Below are 20,134 nucleotides of genomic sequence, written 5' to 3'. Positions count from 1 at the left end.
CACACTTTTCTGTCTCAATTCATTTTCGCACAGACATACAACCACATGAAGGCTTTTAGTTTTTTTTTTTCCCAGTCTATATACGCTTCAGAGAATTTTGTGTGCCGGTCATACACTTGCATAACCGTGAAAAAGGAAAGGCATAGGTGCATACATACAGACAGGCATACGGGCCCCCACCTGATTTTCTAAGAGAGCGGTGGGGGGGATCTTCCTTCTTGTCTTTCGACCAAAAGGCTAGGTCATGACATACGCATGTGATGTACTCCGACAGACGCCATGCCTCCCCATGAGGAAGGGGCTTGTGGAGACGGCCAGGCAGGAGAGGGAAAAATCTTAGAGAAGGACGAAGGGAAACACGACAGAATCAGTTGATTGCAGTGGCTCTGACCTACCATGGTGAAGTTGACCCCTGCCATGGCGGTTGCATTTCAGTGGAGGCGAGACTTCTGTGTACTGTGCAATTTTAGTGCACCCTGGTGATAGAAATTGTCTGATGCTCTTAGCTGTCTTTATTGGCCCGAGTCGCTTTGAGCCAGGTAAAAACCAGTCCAAACTAGCAGGTGCTGTCAATGAGAGCTGCCTCCTGTTGAAATTGTCAGTACTAAATTGTCCACCCTAACGAAAGCATGCAAATGAGTTTTATAAAAGCATTGCTTGAGAAAGGCAAAAAAAAAAAAAAAATACTCCTAGTATTCATTGGAGTATATGCATTATCATAACATTATGTGTATGACCTTGCTGATTTTGCTTGTGTTATTTGTTGAGACAGATATTTAAATTTATCTTGAAGCCTTTTTTTTTTTTTTTAAAAAAGCCCTGTTTTTAGGCCATTTTATGTCCACTAGCTAGCATTCTGATGTGCTGTAAGCTGACATTTCAGGATATGCCTATTTATAAAGTGCCATTGACAATCGTGTTATCAGTGTATCATTCGTGCATTCTAGTCTCCTGTACTGGTTGACGCTGTTCGCATCATTGGCCAGCCTGTACAAAGGAATGTAAACTGTTGGATGGAGTGTTAGCTTGGACATTCCCAGCCATCTGTGCTCTTTATTGATAATAGGTGGTGGAAAATATTTTAACTTAGCACCCAGTAAATTACTGTGAAATGAAAGCGCGCTTGTGCTCAATCTAGGCAATAGAAACTTCCCTGTATAGCAAGTAGGCCATCTTTACAAAGTAGGTGCAAGTAGTTAAAGGCTGAAAGACTGAATTGCTGCTCGCTGTGAGCTGATGGTCACATCTGGCTGCTTACGTTCCTTTGGGCTGGCCTTTATACACTGTGCATTCTATTATTTTTAAGGCTGTGCATATTGTTGCTTGCATGGAATAGTCCAAGTGAGGACGTGTGTTTCAGAAAGCGCTCTCAGCTGTTCCATTTTTATTGCACTACGAATACAGAGGGGTGGGGACAGGGGGATTCTGCATAGTTCCAGGATGAGTATGGAGAGCAGGCTATATAGAGATTTTTCCCAGCTTGCTGGTTATAGAAACACATTCATATAGAAACACATTCATTTTCATTCATGCTTTTTTTTTTTTTTTATGGAACTGCATCTAGCAGGTGCAGTTTCACCCTTGTAATACTGTCTTGGCATGCCAACATTTCTTACTCTATATTTGAGCAAACCATTTGATTGAAGGCTTACCTATTGTACTTTTTTTCTCTTTTCATGGTCTAGATGAAAAAGGATTTTTTGGAATTGCTCAAAGAGCAAAAACATTTCGACAAGCACTCCCGCTGGAATGATGTCAAGAAGAGCATGGCGGAAGATGCTCGATATCGGGCAGTGGACAGCAGCTCCCAACGCGAGGAATGGTTCAAGGAGTATGTCGCCAAATTAACGGCAGCTGTGAGTCTCATTTCATTCTAAAATTCTGCATGGAAAATGTATCATGGGTAGTGTCAATTACCGAGGTTAAGTAGGCTGACGAGCAGCACATATTCTAGCACTCGTTACTCCACTGCAAGAATATATGAGCTGGCCTTATTGGCTCCAGAGACATCAATGAATAAAAATGACACTCTTCCTCTCCTGTGTCAACTTGCATACTCAGAGAAACCTAAAAGGAAAAAAATGAACTGGTTGAGGATTGCACTCACTCGTGAATATATCATTAGTGGTCATTTGGTTTGCCAACTTGGGCTGTTATACCCGTTTTCGCAAGCATGGATTTGCTCCCTCTTTCACATTCGTGATCTTTGCCTTTTTCTTCTTGTCTACACTAATGGAACTGGAGCTCGAACCACAAAGGCAGCAGTAAATAGAAATCATGCATTCATGTTTGCAAACAAAGGTGGCATGGCAATCGGAATTGGCATAGGGTGTTGCAGCGTGCCTGCATTGTGCTCCCTTTGGAATCGGCTGAAATTTGGAGCTTTTAGAGACATTTTTGAGTAGTTCTTTTTCACCAGATAGAATTACTAGGAGGAGCACTGCATTCTCTGTACCACCTCAGAGATTCCACTCTCGCATCAATTGTACAAAATTGCACTAAGCCAGATAAGCTGAGCCAAGCTGGCTGATAAAAGCAGTTGTTGTAATGCAGAGTTGAGTTCCTTTTATATGCAGGGGCCTTTCGTAAGCTGACATAAAATAAAACTGGCCCCACTCTACATTAAATCTCACACTGAAGCTCTAGAAATGATGCAGTGCAAAGCTGTTAATATTATTGTTCCAAAGTATCATATAAATGATTCACCAACTATGAAAAATTCAGATATTAAAAATACCTTTCTCAATAAAAAAAAACATAAGCTGTCCATTTGTTTGGACCTGTTTCTTACACCTCTCACTGCAGGTAATTGTTATGCTTATAACAAGAACAAGTGAAAATTTTTCAAGATTCAGTATAGTACTTAGCAGCCGCTCAGCATTCTGCAAGCTTTGTCACACATGCAAGCACTACGGGTACTATGTAACGAACCTCCATTTAGCCAATTCTTCGATATTGCCAAGTTTTTCCATTCCCCAACACTGGCCCCATTCAGTGAAGTGCGTGTATTTGAAAACTGCTTGTAACAAACGTCGCGGCAGCTGACCTTGATGTAATGAACTCTGTGCCGGCTGTCTCTTAGCTAGTGCTGAATTACTGGAAGTTTGGCAGAACCTCGCAGCTCTGAAACACTGCGTACAAGACTCAGTGTTTCAGAGCTGACGCCGCATCTACATGGCAGACTCGGCAGTCTCCGCTGCTTTCACTTTCGCAGCGTGGCACTACAATAGTTCATGCGCAAAATCAGTGAAAAATAACAGTACAAAGAAAAAAACAAATGTGGACAAGCTGTGTGCATTAGGGTTATGCGAGTATCAAATTTTTTTAATACAAATCGAATACGAATACTTAGGTCCAAATATCGGATCGAATATCGAATAATCAAGGACAGAGGCATTTAACCACTACAAAACATTTATTTGAGTGGCCAAGAACATCACAGTTCAATTATTAATGAGCATATGAACACAAAAGGTGTGTGGCCGCACAAAAAAATATCAGTCTGGAACATTATTCTTAAAAGAGTGGACAGAAAATGGCTAGTACCGTCTGTTGCAGAAGTTTGCGGCCCAACGCGCCGGGCAGAGGAGCAGTATCGCTCCCGAGAGGCGGCGCTGCGCCCGCCGGCGCTGCCTGGTGACGCAGCTATAAAGAGTGAGGAGACGACTTGTTCTCTTCCCCTCATCCCGCGGCTGAGAGCAAAGATGTGCGATATCAACCGCGGGATGAGGAGAGGAGAACAAGCCTCCTCACTCTTTATAGCTACGTCACCAGGCAGCGCCGGCGGGCGCAGCGCCGCCTCTCGGGTGCGATACTGCTCCTCTGCCCGGCGCGTTGGGCCGCAAACTTCTGCAACAGACGGTACATAGCATTGATGATGCCATAGCAGAAAAGCGGCTTTCTGGGATGAACATTAAAGGTTGTCATGAAGGAAAACCAGAAGTCGTTCCCTTCTAGCTGATATAACTTCTCCAGCCACAGAAAATGCCCTCACTGAAGTGGTGGCAGGTGTTGCGAGGTATTTCGTGCAAAACTTCGACAGAGTGGGATATCTGTCTCGTTTCAACAATGCCTCCTCTGAATAAGCTCCCATTCCTCAGCAGAAACTGCCTCAGTTACTTTAGAAGAAGATGGCTGTGCATAGAGCTCTGACCTCTGCTTCTTAGTGTCTGGGCCATGAGCACACAGGGACAGCTGTTGAAGCACTAAATCTTTTAGCCACGTCATCTTTTCTTTATCGGCTCTGAATATGGTGGATTTAAAGCGTGGGTCCAAAACCATGGCCAAGCATGCCTCCTTGTCCTCTGCATGCAGGGGGAACCTTGATTTCACCAGAAGCGCCAGGGCTGTATGAAATCCAGTAGTACCAGTAAAGTTGGCAAGATAATGCAGCATTCCAAAAATGAGGGGCATTTGAGCTTAAAGTGATGGTTGAATTTCTATACTGGCGATAGCAGTGGCTTCAAAGAATGGCTCAAGCATTTCTACATATTCAGAGACTTCTTTCCATTCCTGTGAAATGAGTCCATCAATGCTGTTGTCCAAAGTGGCAATGTCCACAGTGACTGCCTCCTTTAGTTCCAAGAGTCTAGACAGCATTAGGTTCTGTAGTGGTCGCCACTGTTTATTTATAATGCCACTAGTTGCTGGCTCCCTCTGGGTGAGATTTCTTGTAAATATACGCCTACAAAATAAAAGGGAGCGTCTTCTTTCGTTTGGGAATCAGCTGGGCATCTGTCGTCACTTCTACGACTCGTTACTTCTCGGGACGTGGGCCGTGACTGAGCCTCGCAACATGGTGTATGAAGTGGGATCCGAACCCACGGCCACGTTTGTGGAAGTGGGATATCGGCAGACATCACGTCTCTTGTGACCAACCGTGTACAATGCGCTCCCACTCGAGTCAACTGGGCAGAACCTTTGGTCCCCACAAGTCTGCCTGGAGGCCCCTGGGAACTGCTTTGTATAGACTTGTTCCACTTCAAGGGTCAAACATTTATCCTGGCGGTTGGCTACCACTCGAGGTTCCCAGAGGTAGTTAGTCTGAAGAGTTCATTAGCCTAAGCCATTATCGACGTCCTCAAGAGCATCTTTGCACGGCACGGGATCCCTTGAGAGGTCAGGTCAGACAGTGGCCCACTGTTCTCATCGCAGGAGTTTGCGACACTTGCAGCGGCATATGGCTTTCTTTCACCATGTGACCAGCAGCCCGCACTAGTGCAGTCAAATGGTGAGGCTGAGAGGATGATTCGGACCGTGAAGGATGTGTTCCGCAAAGCAGAGGATGCTCATTTGGCCCTGCTGAGCTACTGGGATACTCCAGGTGTCAGTGGCTTGAGTCCAGCCTAGCTCTTGATGGGATGACAACTACTATGTACCAGACTGCCCAAGAGGGAAGAGCAATTGCGGCCTAACTGGCCAACAAGAGAAAAAGTCTCACAGAAAGAAGCCTCATACAAGCAGAACCAGACTGGCGATTTTAACAGGCACCACCGAGCTGCAAATCTGCCACCACTACAAGCAGGCCAAAGTGTGTGGGTGAGACCCAACCAAGTAAAGGCCACCGTCCTGAGCTCTGCTCAATGGCCTCGATGCTATGTGGTCGAAACACAGCAAGGAGGCTTCCTGCAGCGTAATCGACGTTACCGTGTGCCTTTTGTTCCCAGAATCACCGCAGCAGACGGTGATCAAGTTGTGTGGACACATAGTGGCCGACGTGTTGTTCCCCCGGATCCCCTGTTGTTCCCCTGGCCTCTCTGTTCAGTCTTTAAAAGGGGGGGGGAGGGAGGACGTTGAGGTCCCCACTGTTAATTTATAATGCCGCTAGTTGCTGGCTCCCAGGTTTCTTGTATATATACGCCAAGAGGGCGTCTTCTCGGGAATCGGCTGGGCATCTGTCATCACTTCTACAGCTCCTGCTTGTCCCCTCAGGCCATGACTGAGCCTCGCTGCAGGTACAGGCTGGTCTCTACATTTTGCACCAGATGGAGAGGATCTTTGCCTGCTTATTTTGGTATTGGGCACGAGGACATACCGTGGCTCCACCTCTCTGAAGCGCCACATGACGAAGTAAGTGGGATAACGCACGTTGAACTGCTGCTGTGGGATGCTTTCCTAGGCAGTTCAGTTGCTCGTTAGCATTACGTTCATTTATTTGGTCTAGGCCTGTATAAGCTTATTTTGATGTTTGAGAACCACTCATTCGGCAAAAAAGCCTTCACCGAATTAGAGTTATCGTAGATGGCGAGAGCTTTACTGTTACAACAACGCGCACCGGCTGCAGCATTTCTGCTGCTATGAAAAAAAAAAAAAAAAGAAAAAAAAGAAACAGCAGCTGAAGCTACCACACAACCAGTCAGATGTAAGCAGTCGGTGCACAGGTAATGGGATGCAAGAGCAGAGGACTGTGAGGAGCCTGACAGATGCTTAGCGCCTTTGCGTAGCGCCGGCGGAAGCGGCAACTTTCCCCTGCTCCCTTGAACATAGTAGAGCAAACAAGTTTGACTGTGGAGATATTTATCAAGTGTGAAGAAGTTTGTTCCACGCAGCAAATTCTTGCACACTGACTGCCGCCACTGGCACTCTATAGGGTTAGAGCAGATATTTATTTTCCCCGTGCACAGTAGTGATTTTCTTTTTTTTTTACGTATATCTTGATTAGCACATCACAACATGCATGCAATGCTCTATATTTTGTTTATTCACAGACTCTGTCATTTGAAATTACTACAGTACTGGAGACGCTGCCTCAACTCGCCATGCATACCGCTTCCCGAGGCGGCACAATCCTAGAGTTCGCTTCAGTTAAACTTTCGTGTCAACGTGTTCATTTAAAACAATTTGAGATCTTCCGGCCTTCGCAGGTCCCTCCTTTCTTTGTGAGGGTACTGCTCCATGAAAAAGCCAGCATGTTCTCCTTCCTTCCATCAATAGTATCGTTAGCTTCACAAGTGATAAGTGCAAATTAAAACGCGCGCGCCATTTCTTCTTCCGCTCACCGAACTCTTAGCGCCAACTCCGTGAACGAAATGTCACTTGCTGAAATGTCTGCTGTGCACATAATGAGAATCATCACTCGCTGATTTGTCCATTCAAACTTTGATTAAGGAAGGTTCTGTGAGCTTATGTTTTGGGTACCGAACTCTTAGCGCCAACTCCGTGAACGAAATCTCACTTGCTGAAATGTCTGCTGTGCACATAATGAGAATCATCACTCGCTGATTTGTTCATTCAAACTTTTATTAAGGAAGGTTCTGTGAGCTTATGTTTTGGGTAGCAATGGGAGCTTGCGCCGGATTTTCTCGCTTACGTAGGGGCGCAGAGCAGTAACGAACCGTAGCAATAGCTTTAATAAACGTCATCTCCTTAGTCACAATGTAAGATAAAAAAGTGCCAGGCTGGCACTCTGTATCAACCCAAACTACAGAAATAAACGCGATTCTTAGCTTTTAAAACGCACAAATTCAATCGATCGTCTGCTTAGCAGCAGTAAGAGGAGTCACATGATCACACTTGCTCTCCTAGGTCGACGCTAGCGCCACTCGCTCCAGTGGTCCTCAAGCCTTTTTTGTGCTGATGAATTGTGCTTACAATGACGAACAATTTGTCTAGCCTTTTTGCAGAGATGATCAATGGGTGGCGTACGAAATCTTGCGTCGTTAAGGGCTAGCTGCAGGATGTGGGCGAAGCATGATCGCTAAGTCCACGGGAGCCTCCTCGACACAGATGTTGCGCTCGTTATTTGTCACGATGTACTTTTCACAGTTGTCGGGTGTCCCCCACTTTCTGCACCTCTTGTTCAGCATAGCTGTGATGTTTTCAGCACTGTGACTGTCAGCCACATGACATGTGTTAAGCATGTACTGCTTTATTTGAAAGTTAGGAGTCTGGAGATCACAAGTGAAGCTGGTGTAGCTTTTGTTTGCTCACAATGTCCACATGTAGCTGGTAAAGCCAACAGCTGAAATTCCACCTTCAAGAGCGTTGCTGAGCTCCATTTTCACCTTCTGCGCACTGACATCGTCATATGTGCGCAGGACAAGCACCCGTTAAAGTGTAGAGCGCGACGGTAGGTGATAGCTTGGAACAGCAGCTGCCAAAACCACGGTCTTCAATGATGCTGTAGGGCTGCAAATCAAGCGCCACCATGTCAGCAATCTTGCTATATAAGCCTCGATTTGGCTGCACTTTCGGCACTAGTTCTCAAAAGTGCCGTGCTGGTGCAGCGCCAGTTCTTGGGGTGCGAGTGCAGCGCGACACTAGCGTTCTTCGTGGCGCGGCCAAATCAAGTGCACAAGTGCAGCAGTGCAACCCTGTCGTCTGCTGGGTCCGAGTCGAATGCCAGCGCGTGCCACTCTCCTTTGTTTGCATGTGATCTCTTGGATTAGTGATTTTGCATTTTCGACTTGTGTGGTTCGTGGATGAACATTGGTGACGTTGTTCAGTTAACCATGGAAATTGTGCAGGACGACGAGAGTGACGACGAGTTCGACACTGAGTTCGAAGCTGCATTTGCCCTCGCGGCGTGCAAGCTTCTGCGTGTGGACCGCAACCGCATCAGTGGTTATTTTGAAAATATTACCTCGAGGTACTTCGACTTCGAGTTCAAAAACTCTTTAGGTTGTCCCGAGAGACTGTTGACGCTGTGTGCGAATGCTTCAGGCGCTCTTCCTCATATCCTAAGGCTGCGAGCAGATGATGACAAATTTCTGCCGAAGAGACCATCTTGATCGCCCTCAGCTATCTTGAGAGCCAGACTAGCATGAACTCCGTGGCAGATCGATTTGACATTACAGAGTCGTCTGTTTTGCTGTGTCTCCGAAGAGTCCTGGACTTCCTTTTTCGTAATCAGCGACGATGTGATTACTTGGCCAGACGATGCTGAGATGGCCTGTAGCAAGGCATGTTTCGTGGCTAAGAGTTGCGGGAAAGGCCCTCGTAACTCTGTCGGCTGTATTGGTGGGAGCCATGTGGAAATCTGCAAACCTGAAGAATCCACTGCTTTCTATATCAGTATGAAAAAGTGGCCATAGATCATTCTGCAGGGAATCTGCAACAAGAAGAACAAATTCCTTGATGCGTTCATAGACTCTGCGCACGACGCCTGCGTGCTGAAGGAAAGCCCCTTCTTCTCAGAGGCCGCCGGTAAATATGGAGATGACTATATACTAGGCGACTCTGCATACCCACATCTTCCGTGGCTGCTGATGCCCTACAGAGATAACGGAGCAAGTTTTCCATCATGGAAGAAGTATAACAAGTTACATAGCCAGCAGAGGGTATCAATAGAGAACACGTTCGGGCTTGTGAAACAGCGCTTCAGGCGGCTCTATTTAGTCGGTGCAAAAACCATCCTCCAGTGCTGCAGGATTGTGCTGGGCGCCTGCGTGCTGCACAATTTGTGCAATGCGGAAAGAGATTTCATGGCCGAATTTGCCGACCTTCATCTTGACGACGTTGGCAATGACAATCAAGATGTCGGGATTTCGCCAGCGTGCTGCGAGAGCCGAAGGCAAATGATTGCTCGTCACCAGTGCTGAAAACAGCTTAGTTGTGCAATGAAGCAGTAGCCATAGTAGTGTGTTGTTTACGCCTTCTCTTTATTGTCGCGAACGACAGCTATTAGCTCCCGCAGCAGGGCCATTCTGTCTTGGTGGCGTCTCTCCCTTGCAGTCTCTACATCTCCCATTATCTGAAGTAAAGACTCCACTGGAGTGTCCTTGCGGCGGCGCCTTCTGCTGACGCTTAGCAGTGGCTGAGGATCAGCAGGCTCCTCCTGCATGTCTTCTTCACTGAAAATTTTATTAGAATGAGCCTTTGTTATGCTATAGCAAATAAAAGCAACTCGCCCTGAGCCAGCGTCCTCTTGTTCTGGAGCTTGCTGACTTACGACTTTTCCCTGCGTCAGCAGCACAGTCGGAGTGATGTGGTGCTGCTTTTCAAGCACCTCCGACAGCTCGCTGGAAAGTTTAACCCAGGTGTTACAAGTTATAAGCTACAGGCGAAGAAGACATTGAATGCTAATTACTTCTCATAATCGCAGTTTGCTCTCGAGTGCTCCGATGAATTGTTCTTTATTTTTGTTTTCTTGTATCGTCGCTCTAGTGACTTCCACTTATTTTCCACTTGCAGATAAGTCAGACTGCCCCCAAACTCCGCATTAATTAGTGCAGCAGGTTTGGCCCACATCATCTTCTTCGTTCTGTATGGGTTGGAGCAGAGAGTATAAACAATACAGTTTCTGTAGCTTGGGTAATGCACGTTCATGTAAGGGTGCTAGCAATTTAAGGTGCAACACCGACGTTTGGGCCCGCTGGTATTAATCAGTCTTGTAAAACGGTAGCAGCACGTAAAAAAACAACAACAAAACAAAAATGCAAAATGCAGCAGTTTTCTTCTACTTTGAAAAATGGCTCATCAACCTGTCCTGTGTGTTTCTTTGTCCCCCTTCCCCCCTTTTTTCTTTTTTCTTTTTGTGCTGCAAACGTTTTACAAGTTAAAGTAATTTAGTTTGTTTGGTTAAAAGAAATTTATGGCCCAGTTTAACATGCGGGTGCTATTGCAAATAAGTTTTTGTTCAGCGTTCACTACAAAAGGTTACCTGAAGCTGGACCTTTTCCTCACAAGCTCATTTAATTCTTTATACTTTTAAATTAAATACAGTAGACTCCCGTTAAGACGAACTCGCTTAAGATGAACCCTCGGTTAAGATGAACAGTGGAGGTCATTTGTTTGGTTCCCCATAGAGTCAATGCAAAAAAAAAACTAATCGGTTAAGATGAATTTTCATGGCCGGCCGCACCCCACCCGTGCAGCTTACTCTTCGGTCCGAGCAGCGCTTCAGCGGAAAGAAAAAAAAAAAAAAAGCTTTTCAGTGCCACGACCATCCGTGCCACCGACGCAGACCCAAGCACGGCGGCGTCGGAAATGCGATTCTACAAAGGCAGAAGAGTGCCGCTGCTCGTCCTCTCCCGCCGTTTCCCCGCTCACTCCTTTTGTCCTCGCAGTAGGAGTAGGTTCGCGTTTCGCGTCGCGCCGGCTGTCTTGGTACGACTTCGGGCAAGGACGAAACAGAGCGCGCGGCCCGGCCAGCAAAACTAGCGAAACACGGGAAAAAAAATGGTGAGAAGAAAAAGCAGCCAATGACGTTTCCCAATGGTGATCAAGTGATAGTGTCGTCATGCCAGTGCTACCGAGCTCCGCGCCTTTGCTGACCGCCAATGACGCCTAGTACGCAGTGCACAGATCCATTGTTCGTGGCGGGTGTGCGTGTCGTGTCCCGCAATTTTCTATGTGCGCTGTTTGTTTTCGTGCGCGCCGTGTTCGCCTTGTTGCTGCTATGGCTAGTCGGCCAACAACTCGAAAAAAGCTGCTTGAACTTCATGAGAAGGCCGAAGTTTTGACTGAAGTTTGCACCTGCCGGCTTTCAAAGACTGAAATAGCGTGCAAGTTCGGCATCGCGAAAAGTACCATGGGCGGTATCGTGAAGGACGAAGTGCGGATTACCAGTGCTTTGGAAGATGGTGAGTTTGCGCCGAAGCGGAAGAGGATGCGCACAGCTATGCACAAAGATTTTGAAGACGTTCTGCTTGCCTGGGTGAAGAGAGTGCGCAGTGCGAATTTGCCAGTGAATGGAGTGCTACTGAAAGCTAAGGCGGAAGAAATTGCCCTGCGACTGAATGTCGAGTTTGGGTGGCTCGACCGTTTTCGGAAAAGGCATGGACTGGCCTTTCGTTGTGTTGTCGGCGAGGCTGCTGCAGTGGATGAAGCGGTCTGCAGCGATTGGAGGCAGAACAAGATGAATGAACTCATGGATGAATATGACCCTCAAGACATATACAATGTGAACGCAACTGCGCTTTTCTACCAGCTACTCCCAAATAAAACGCTCGCATTTGCTGGTGATGACTGCGTGGCGGGCAAACGGAGCAAGCTTCGAGTAACGGTCCTCGTGGGCACAAATATGACTGGGACTGACAAGTTGCTGGTGATTGGCAAATCTAAAGCACCACGCTGCTTTAAAAACATAAAAACGCTGCCGGTCACGTACATGGCTAATTCAAAAGCGTGGATGACGCAGGCACTTTTTGAGCAGTGGCTTCAAGAGATGGATCGCCACTTCCAGAGACAAGAGAAAAGTTCTCATTGTTGTTGACAACTGTCCCGGACACGGCCACGTCGCCGGACTTCGTGCCATCCGACTGGAGTTTCTACCAGCGAATACAACGGCGAAGCTGCAACCTATGGACCAGGGAGTTATAAGTAGCTTGAAGAGGCACTATCGTCGTTCTCTGCTGCAAAGGATGCTGATTTGCATGGAGAGCAGTAAGGAGTACACAGTTCACCTGTTACGTGCTGTCCACTTGCTGACGAGCACCTGGGAGCAGGTTACTCAAGCCACTATTGCCAACGCCTTCCGCCATGCAGGATTTGTGGCGCTTAGTAATTGCTCAGTGCAGAATGACTGCGATACTACGAATGAGGACCACACTGCGAACTTGGAGGATAGAAGCATTGTTTCTGCGCTGAGCAGTAAGGGTGTGTTCATTGACATCAGTGCGTATGTCAGCATTGACGAAAGTGTGGAAACGTGTAGGGCTGACACACTAGATGCTCTGATTGAAGAAGCGCTTGACCTACCATCGGAAACTGCTGCTGAAGATGACAGCTTGAATGTTATGTCTGAATCTGCACTAGTTACCTGTGATGCAGTTGATGCCTGCCTAGACACTTTAGTGCAGTTTTTTGAACAGTGGGAGGGCACTGAAGGGTATCTTCAAAAGTTAAGCGAGATGTCTGCTTTTGTAGCAGGCCGTCGATTTTCACGACAGACACACAAAAAAATAACAGACTGGGTAACAGTCAACAATGCCTGATGCCTTACTACTGCAAAGTGTAGTAGACAATCATTAGTCCAATAAATGCTTCTATTGCAGTTTATTTTCCTGAAAGGCCATTTTATTCATTTGTTCTCATATACGAGGTATGGATGGATAAAACTTTATTTGAGCAAAGGAGTTTGGGACTCGCAGATCCCTGGGCCCCCGCACGGCCCCACTGTACTCAAGCGTTCATGCCCCGAAGGTCCATTACGCTGGTAGCCCGGCTTGTGACAGTTTCCTGATCAGCCGGGTCCGTAGAGCGCAGCAGGGCCTCCCAGTCCTCCCAGGTGATAAGGTGCTCCAGGCCCCGCGGGGGAGGGTCCGCCGGGCAGAGTGTTAAGATGTGAAGGGCGTTAGCGTGTGATTCGGGACAGAGGGTGCATGCGGGTGTAGGATAGAGGGGATGATAGTAAGAAAGAGATTGAGGGGATGGGAAGGTGTGCGTTTGGAGACGTCTCCAAATAGTGGCACGTCTATTGTCTAGGGATGAGTGAGGCGGAGGGTATAGCTGCCGAGTGGCTCTGTAGGCCTCGGTCAGCTCGCTGAAAGTGTGCATGCGTTCCCTCGTGAATCCCAGGTCGGAGGCTTCCTGTGCCCGGTGTATGGTACCTCAGGCTAAAAAGTTGGCAGCCTCGTTGCCAGGGTTCCCGGAGTGTGCCGGCACCCAAATCAGCTCCACTTGGCGGGACGGGTTTTGCGCAGCAGACGAGCTTAGAATGTTAAAGGCTGGACTATGGACTCTGCCTCGCGCAAAATTTTGAATGGCAGTTTTGGAGTCACTGAGAATGTAATTTGCTTTCGTATGCGTTATGGCGGCAGCTATTGCAGCTTCCTCGGCTTCTTCAGAGGTGAGGTTTGGTAGAAGTGGCAGCTTAAAAAGTGGGGGGAGAGAGGAGTTTACTGCTGCAGCCGCGGCGCTTATGCCTGTGCATGCTGCATCCACCCATGCGGTTTCGGAGTCGGAGCCGTACTGTCGGTGGAGTGCCTTAGCACGGGCTATACGGCGCTGTTCGTGGAGATGGGGATGCATATTCCGGGGAAGGGGCTTAATAATAAGCTCCTTGTGGATATGCTTGGGTATAGGGAAGAGGTCTGGGTCATTTGCGGGTATCCTGACGCCGAGATGAGAGAGTATGTGGCGACCCGTTGATGTGCGTGTGAGTCGTATGTATTGGGCATGTTTGTGGGCTTCAATGAGCTCCTCAATGCTATTGTGTATGCCTAGGGCTGCAAGGCGTTCTTTAGGCGTGTTGCAGGGTAGTTTGAGTGCGGTCTTATAGGCTTTGCGAATGAGTATATTTAGAGCGTTGATGTCGTGTTTTGCAAGTGAGAGGTAGGGAGTTGTGTAGAGCACCCGACTAAGGACAAAGGCTTGAATGAGGCGACATAAATCGCGTTCTTTCATTCCCCTGTGCCTTACTGTTACTCTCCTAATGAGGTGCGATATGGTACCAGTACTCTGCTGGAGTTTCTTGAGTGTGATGGTGTTTTTCCCATTGGATTGGATGTGGAGTCCTAGTATCCTGAGGTTGGGAACCTTAGGGACGGGCCGGTCTTCAATGGTGACTGAAATCGGGGCACACGGAGAGTTTCGTGGACGGATGATGAGGAGCTCTGACTTCTCCGCAGAGCATGATAGCCCTATGCTGCTTGCGTGAGTTTGGGTGGCGGTAGCTGCTGTTTGTAGGGCTTCCTCTATTTCTCCGTCGTTGCCATGTGTGGTCCATATGGTTATGTCGTCAGCATATAGTGTGTGGCGTAGGTGTGGGATGGTGTTCAATTTGCTAGCAAGGGGTATGAGGGTGATATTGAAGAGGAGAGGCGATAGTACAGACCCCTGTGGGGTGCCTACACTTTTGAGGGTGAATTTCTCTGAGGTTAGGGGGCCAAAATGGATTTCAGCTGTTCTATCTGATAAGAAGGCCTTGATGCATGAGTACGTGCGTTCTCCAACATTGAGGGAGGAGAGTGCACTAACGATCGCTAAGTGGTGGATGCGATCGAAGGCTTTGGAGTGATCTAAAGCGAGAACTGCTTTGGTGTGTCCTGGTGTGAGGGGGTTGTAAATGTCGTTCGTTAACTGCAGCATAGCGTCCTGAGCCGACAGGTGCGGACGAAAGCCGACCATGCTGTGCGGATACAAGTCGTCAGCCATATGGCGGGCAAGTCTGTTTTGAATAACATGCTCGAAGAGCTTTCCGAGGCATGATGTCAGGGAAATGGGGCGAAGGTTCTGTAGCGTGAGGGGTTTGTTTGGCTTGGGAATGAAGACGATTTTGCCATGCCGCCATGATTGGGGCAGAGTGCCTTCATTCCAGCATTTGTTGAAGTAATCCGTAATCTGCACGATAGAATTATCGTCCAAGTTACGGAGAAGGGAATTTGTGATTTGATCTGCCCCTGGAGCAGAATTTGTTCGTAGCACAAGAAGTGCCGCTTGGACTTCTGCCACCGTGATTTCTTCGTCTAATGTTGGGTTCGGGCATCCGTTGTAACATGGGAGAGCGGTAGGAGTGCCCGGAGACGTGTATGTGATTCTGAGGGTGTCGATTAGGATATCTGTGTCATCTATGTTTTTATGAATGAGGCGAGTAACATGGTGTTGCGTGGCAGATTTTGTTCGTGTTGAATCTATGAGGTGGCGAAGGAGTTGCCAGGCTTTTTTGGAGGATAGTTTGCCAGACATGCTGTCACAGATCTGGTTCCAATTGGAGCGGCAGAGGTCTTCAGAGTGCTGTTGGATTTGTGCTTGAAGTGCTGAGAGACGCTTCTTTAGCGTTCTGTTCAGTTTTTGGCTTTTCCATCGCTCTAAGAGGCTATGGTGAGCTTCTTTAGAGGTGAGCGAGGCGGCTGTCAAGGGTAGGAATCTCCCCTTTTGTCTCAATGTATCGGAGGTGGGTCTGGAGATCCTGTGTGAGCGAGTTCATCCAGGCCTCTATGTCAGTGATGGGCTCTGACTCACGTGATTGCCGGGTAGCCCTGAAGTTGTCCCAGTTGATGAGTTTGTGTGTGGTGTAGGCTTTGCGCTTTTGTTGAAAGGGGATGGAGGCGAGAATGATGTAGTAGTCGCTGCCTAATGTATGTTGAGTTCTGTCCCATGTCACATTTGTTAAACAGCGGCTGAATACGAGGTCGGGGCTGGTGTCGACACATACACTATTGCCAATTCTCGTGGGTGTGTTGAAGTTGTTGTGGACGGAAAAGTTAAGGTTTTGAAGAAGGGTCCATAATCTGCGGCCTCTGTGTGTGGTTTTGATGTAGCCCCAGTCTGTGTGGGGACTGTTAAAGTCCCCCCCCAATGAGTAGAGGGTGCTTACCCGCCAATTTATATATACTCTTTAGGAGAGATTCTAGCGAGGCAATGGGTAATGAGTGTGAATGGTATATGTTGGCGACGTAGATGGATGGGAGAGAGTGGGTGGAGTGTATGATTTCTGTAACTACGCATGGGGCATCTGCAGCTACCTGGTGTGTGATATAGGTGAGACTACGGTGTATAAATGTGGCAGCGCGCGGTGCGTCTGTGGAGTCGGAATATATGGGAGTGTAGCCGGGGAGTGGGATTTCGTCCCGGCTTCTTGTAAGAGGAGAATTTGAGGGGTGGGGAGGAAGGTAGGAAGAAGAAGCTGAAATGGTGCTCGCTTGCCGCGAAAGCCACGGCAGTTCCATGTCAGAATGTTCAGGGAATCAAGTCGACCCGCCCCGCCATGTTGAAGCGTTGGGGGTTTTAAAACGGGAACAGCAGAGGCGTCTGCTGGCCGTGCAGCCTCTCCTATCTGAGGTGGGGGTAGGGGAGCTGCATGAAGTGCGGTGGTCGGCATGACTACCAGTTTCTGAAACATTGCCTCCATATGGGCTTCCATGCGCCGTTCTAAGGCAGCGGCATATTCGGCAAACTTTGCTGACAAAGTTTGATACTGGCTCTCAAATTGAGAGTTAAGGGTCTGAAGCTTTTTGTCGAATTGTTCGACTAGTTTCTGAATATGTTTGTCGAGTTGTTCGGCAGGGGCGGAATCGGTTTGCGTTTTTGGGTTGGGGGTAATTCGTTGCTTTTTTGCTGGGGGGCTGGAGCTGGTTTCTTTAGGTTTATCTTCTACTGGGCTTTGATTCGTCTCCATTGCGGCATGCGGCGGGGGTAGGGGTGGCACTGGGGCAGGGGTTAGGTGTTGTGGAGCGGGAATGGTGGGGCTGTTATGGAGTAGAGCTGTTAGTCGACTTACCTCCGCCCTCAGGGCCCGGAGCTCCTCTTGTCCAGATTCGCGGGCCTCTGGATGGATTGTGGCTGGCTGTTCTTTGGTTCTGTCTGCCCACGTTAGTCCTTTCTGTACTTTAGGCTTTTTTTCACTGGATGGTGAACGGGAATTCGTCTCAGAGTGGCTGTTGTCCCGTGTTGACTGGCGGGAATGGTTTTCAGACCTGGGCTGGTGGCCTTGCATTGACTGGGTCGGGGGTCTTCGTGGTCGTAGGTATCGGTGCTGGCATAAGATATTGCCAGTGTGATGGTTTCCACCGCACACAATACACTTGGGTGCGCAAGTATGGGGGTCGGATGGTGTGTGTTGTTCGCCACAATTGTGGCATCGCCCACTATCTGCTAGGGGGCACACGTCGCGTCGGTGGCCGGCTTCTCGGCAGTTGTAACAGGCCTCTACTTTGGGTTTGTGTTGGTAGCACACATGTACACCTCCCCAGTAGCAGATGGAATCTGGAATTGGTCCTTTGGCGAAGGTGATTAAAACTGATCCCTTTCGCCCGAAGGGGCGTGCATCAACAATTGGTGCACGAGGGTTGAAGGGGATCAGTCCTTCTAGGAGTTCTGCGCGTGGTTCCCCATCGTAGGCCATGTGTATGACCCCTCTTACTGCTGCGTCAGGCGGCGCAAGGTGCGCTGTCACTGAATTCTTGGCCCCCTATGCTGATGGCCGAGAGCTTGGCGTAGGCTCGTGCTCGTGCTTCTGCTGGCGTGCTGATGGTGAATGTGTTGTTGATCGGGTGCAGCCGCACTTTGTCCTGATGGATGGCTTCTTGGGGGGGTATCTTAGCAGCGTTGCAGGACGCTAGAAGTATGGATTTCGGGATAGCTGTGGTGATATTCCATCCTCCTCGCGGGCGCACAACAATCTTTAAGTCGTCTTGCGGCAGTCGTGGCAATGGAGTGCCTCGCCGGCGTGGCAGCGGCGACGACAGAGCTTTTTGTGTAGTAGGTGGTGTTCCGTTTCGCCCACCACCTTCAATAGCTGCGTCGGTGCCTTTTTTCGGTGGTCGGTGGCGGTTCCGGAGAGCAATGACGGTTTCCCAGTCATCGCTTTGGGCTTCGGCCGGAGTGATAGTTTCCCCAGGCACCTGGTACTGCATCGCAGCCCCAATGTTCTCCTCGGTGTCGAGAGCTTCGGTTGCTAGGCCTGCCAGGCCCAGCTCCGGCGTAGCCAGCGGCGGCGGAGAGCCGGCAGCGCGAGGTGGCCCAGACGCTTTTCCGGGAATCGAGCCGGGGGGCTTGGGGCGGCGGGTCGAGCTTCGAAACGAGGGGCGCGGGAGGTGGTGAAAACGCGTCTGCTCTCGCTGCGGGCTCGGAGAGAACTCGAGGTATTTGGACACACTCTGCAGGCTCAAACATCATTTTTGGAAGCACTCCTGATTAGACGAACTTCTGATAAGACGAACAATTTTCATAGTCCCTTGGAGTTCGTCTTGAAGGGAGTCTAAATGTATAGCGTTTTGCGCTTCTCCCACACTTCTCATTATCAGGCGGCAACTGTGCGTTAGTGCTTGCCCCCGAGCACTCAGGGTCTGGCTGCTTCGGATGACCACCTTCCGGAACCGCAGCCTCTATTACTGCGCTTACGCGAATGCCATCTGTGTAGAAAACAAAAGTTAAATGGATCAGCAAGTGATTACTGAACGGGCTGCATGCCTGTGCTGTCAATCCGCAAAATACGTGTCACTCACCTTCCGTCTCATACAGCAACCCTCCTTGCTCTCCGATGGCGTGGAAGTCGATGTCATCAAACATGGGGAAAATCTCCCACTCTTCACCATTTACGGGCACGCGCATGTCGTCTGCTGCAGATTTCGTGCACTACGTGAACTAGCTACGGCGCGCGTGCAAGCCTGCAAAGAACTTGTGCACTAAAAGGCCTTCACGATGTCAAATCAAGTGTGACGGTGCTAGTGGCACGCCCTGCATGCGCCAAATCGAGCACCAGAGTGCAGCACTTGTGAACTCGTGCAGAAAGTGCAGCCAATTCGAAGAGACCTATAGTGCTTGCATCCTCTTTTCTGAAAGTGGCTCCGTCGAAAACACAAAGTCGATCATGGTCTGTTGACCTTTCTCTGATACACCTGCTGTCATCTTCCGATGTTCTTTCTTCTCGGCCGCATGCAGTTTCAAATGGTTGACAGGCGGCGTTGTCGTACCTGTAGGCGTTTTAAGCACTCTGCTGCACATCGTGCACTCTGCTGTCGATGGCGATGACTTCACAAAATATTTCTATATGACACTCTTTCCTTTGCCTTTCGGCATCGTGTCCACACTGTTAGCCTGCTTCATAGATGGCTGTCCACAACCTTCGTCCGCTGTGGCACAAATCAGAGTGGGAAGCGCAGCCACCATGGAGGAAAAAAAAAAAACTAGAAAGGAGCACGCGCAGCCTCCACAAGCCAACTTCCTCCGATGCCGCTCCCTTCTCTCTCTTGCGCGCAATGATTTTTGGGAATTTAGCCAACAGAGTTGCCAGACTCAAAAGCAGCAAGATATAGGATATTCTGTAGCGACTTTAGATGCCCCAGTGGAAAGCTTACCAGAGTGGACTACCGAAAGTTGTGAATCTCGTCTTAACACATAAATTACTTTGTTTACAATGTGGCATGATGCACCGGGTTTATAAGCACACTGGTGGGAACTGCAGGTGGCCTTTTCATCCTCGGTTTCATCAGGGAAGCTACAAATTCGACATAATGTTGCATGCCTGGGGAACTGGCTTCAGCATAACAATGTGTATTTGAGGTCTGCATTTCCTAAATGAAACAAACGATTTTCTTTTCGAACAATACATGCACATGCCCTGACAAACAAAACGTTTTGTTTCTCGAGGAGTGCGCATAACAGGATACTCACCGTTGGAGCGACAGCCCCGGGCTGTATATCCGTGTAGTTCTAGCATACCGGCATGCAGCATTTTCATATGGCAATACTTGTTGTTAGATTGTTTGGTTTGATTCCATGCTTGCGGGACTCAGTGCACGAAGACGAGCAC

At 48.7% G+C, this 20,134-nt stretch overlaps 1 protein-coding gene and 2 pseudogenes across 4 annotated transcripts in view; 2 read left to right on the top strand and 1 right to left on the bottom strand.

Moving 5' to 3' along the window:
- LOC146206743 (transcription elongation regulator 1-like) overlaps window positions 1-20,134 on the top strand; it is a 294,887-nt gene that overhangs the window by 213,770 nt on the left and 60,983 nt on the right. For all 4 annotated transcript variants that reach the window (XM_084591554.1, XM_084591557.1, XM_084591555.1 and 1 more), the window contains one exon: window positions 1,686-1,856. In XM_084591554.1, coding sequence (XP_084447680.1) covers window positions 1,686-1,856 — 171 coding nt within the window. The remainder of the gene's footprint in view (window positions 1-1,685; window positions 1,857-20,134) is intronic.
- LOC146206747 (uncharacterized) lies at window positions 3,985-5,364 on the top strand (annotated as a pseudogene).
- LOC146206746 (uncharacterized) lies at window positions 12,994-15,036 on the bottom strand (annotated as a pseudogene).

Source organism: Amblyomma maculatum, chromosome 1 (genome assembly GCF_055883805.1).
Source record: "Amblyomma maculatum isolate TAMU_Amacu chromosome 1, ASM5588380v1, whole genome shotgun sequence".
Classification (NCBI taxonomy): Eukaryota; Metazoa; Arthropoda; class Arachnida; order Ixodida; family Ixodidae; genus Amblyomma; species Amblyomma maculatum.
The sequence above is the reverse complement of the archived record's forward strand: the minus strand, read 5'-3'. Positions and strand labels throughout refer to the sequence as shown.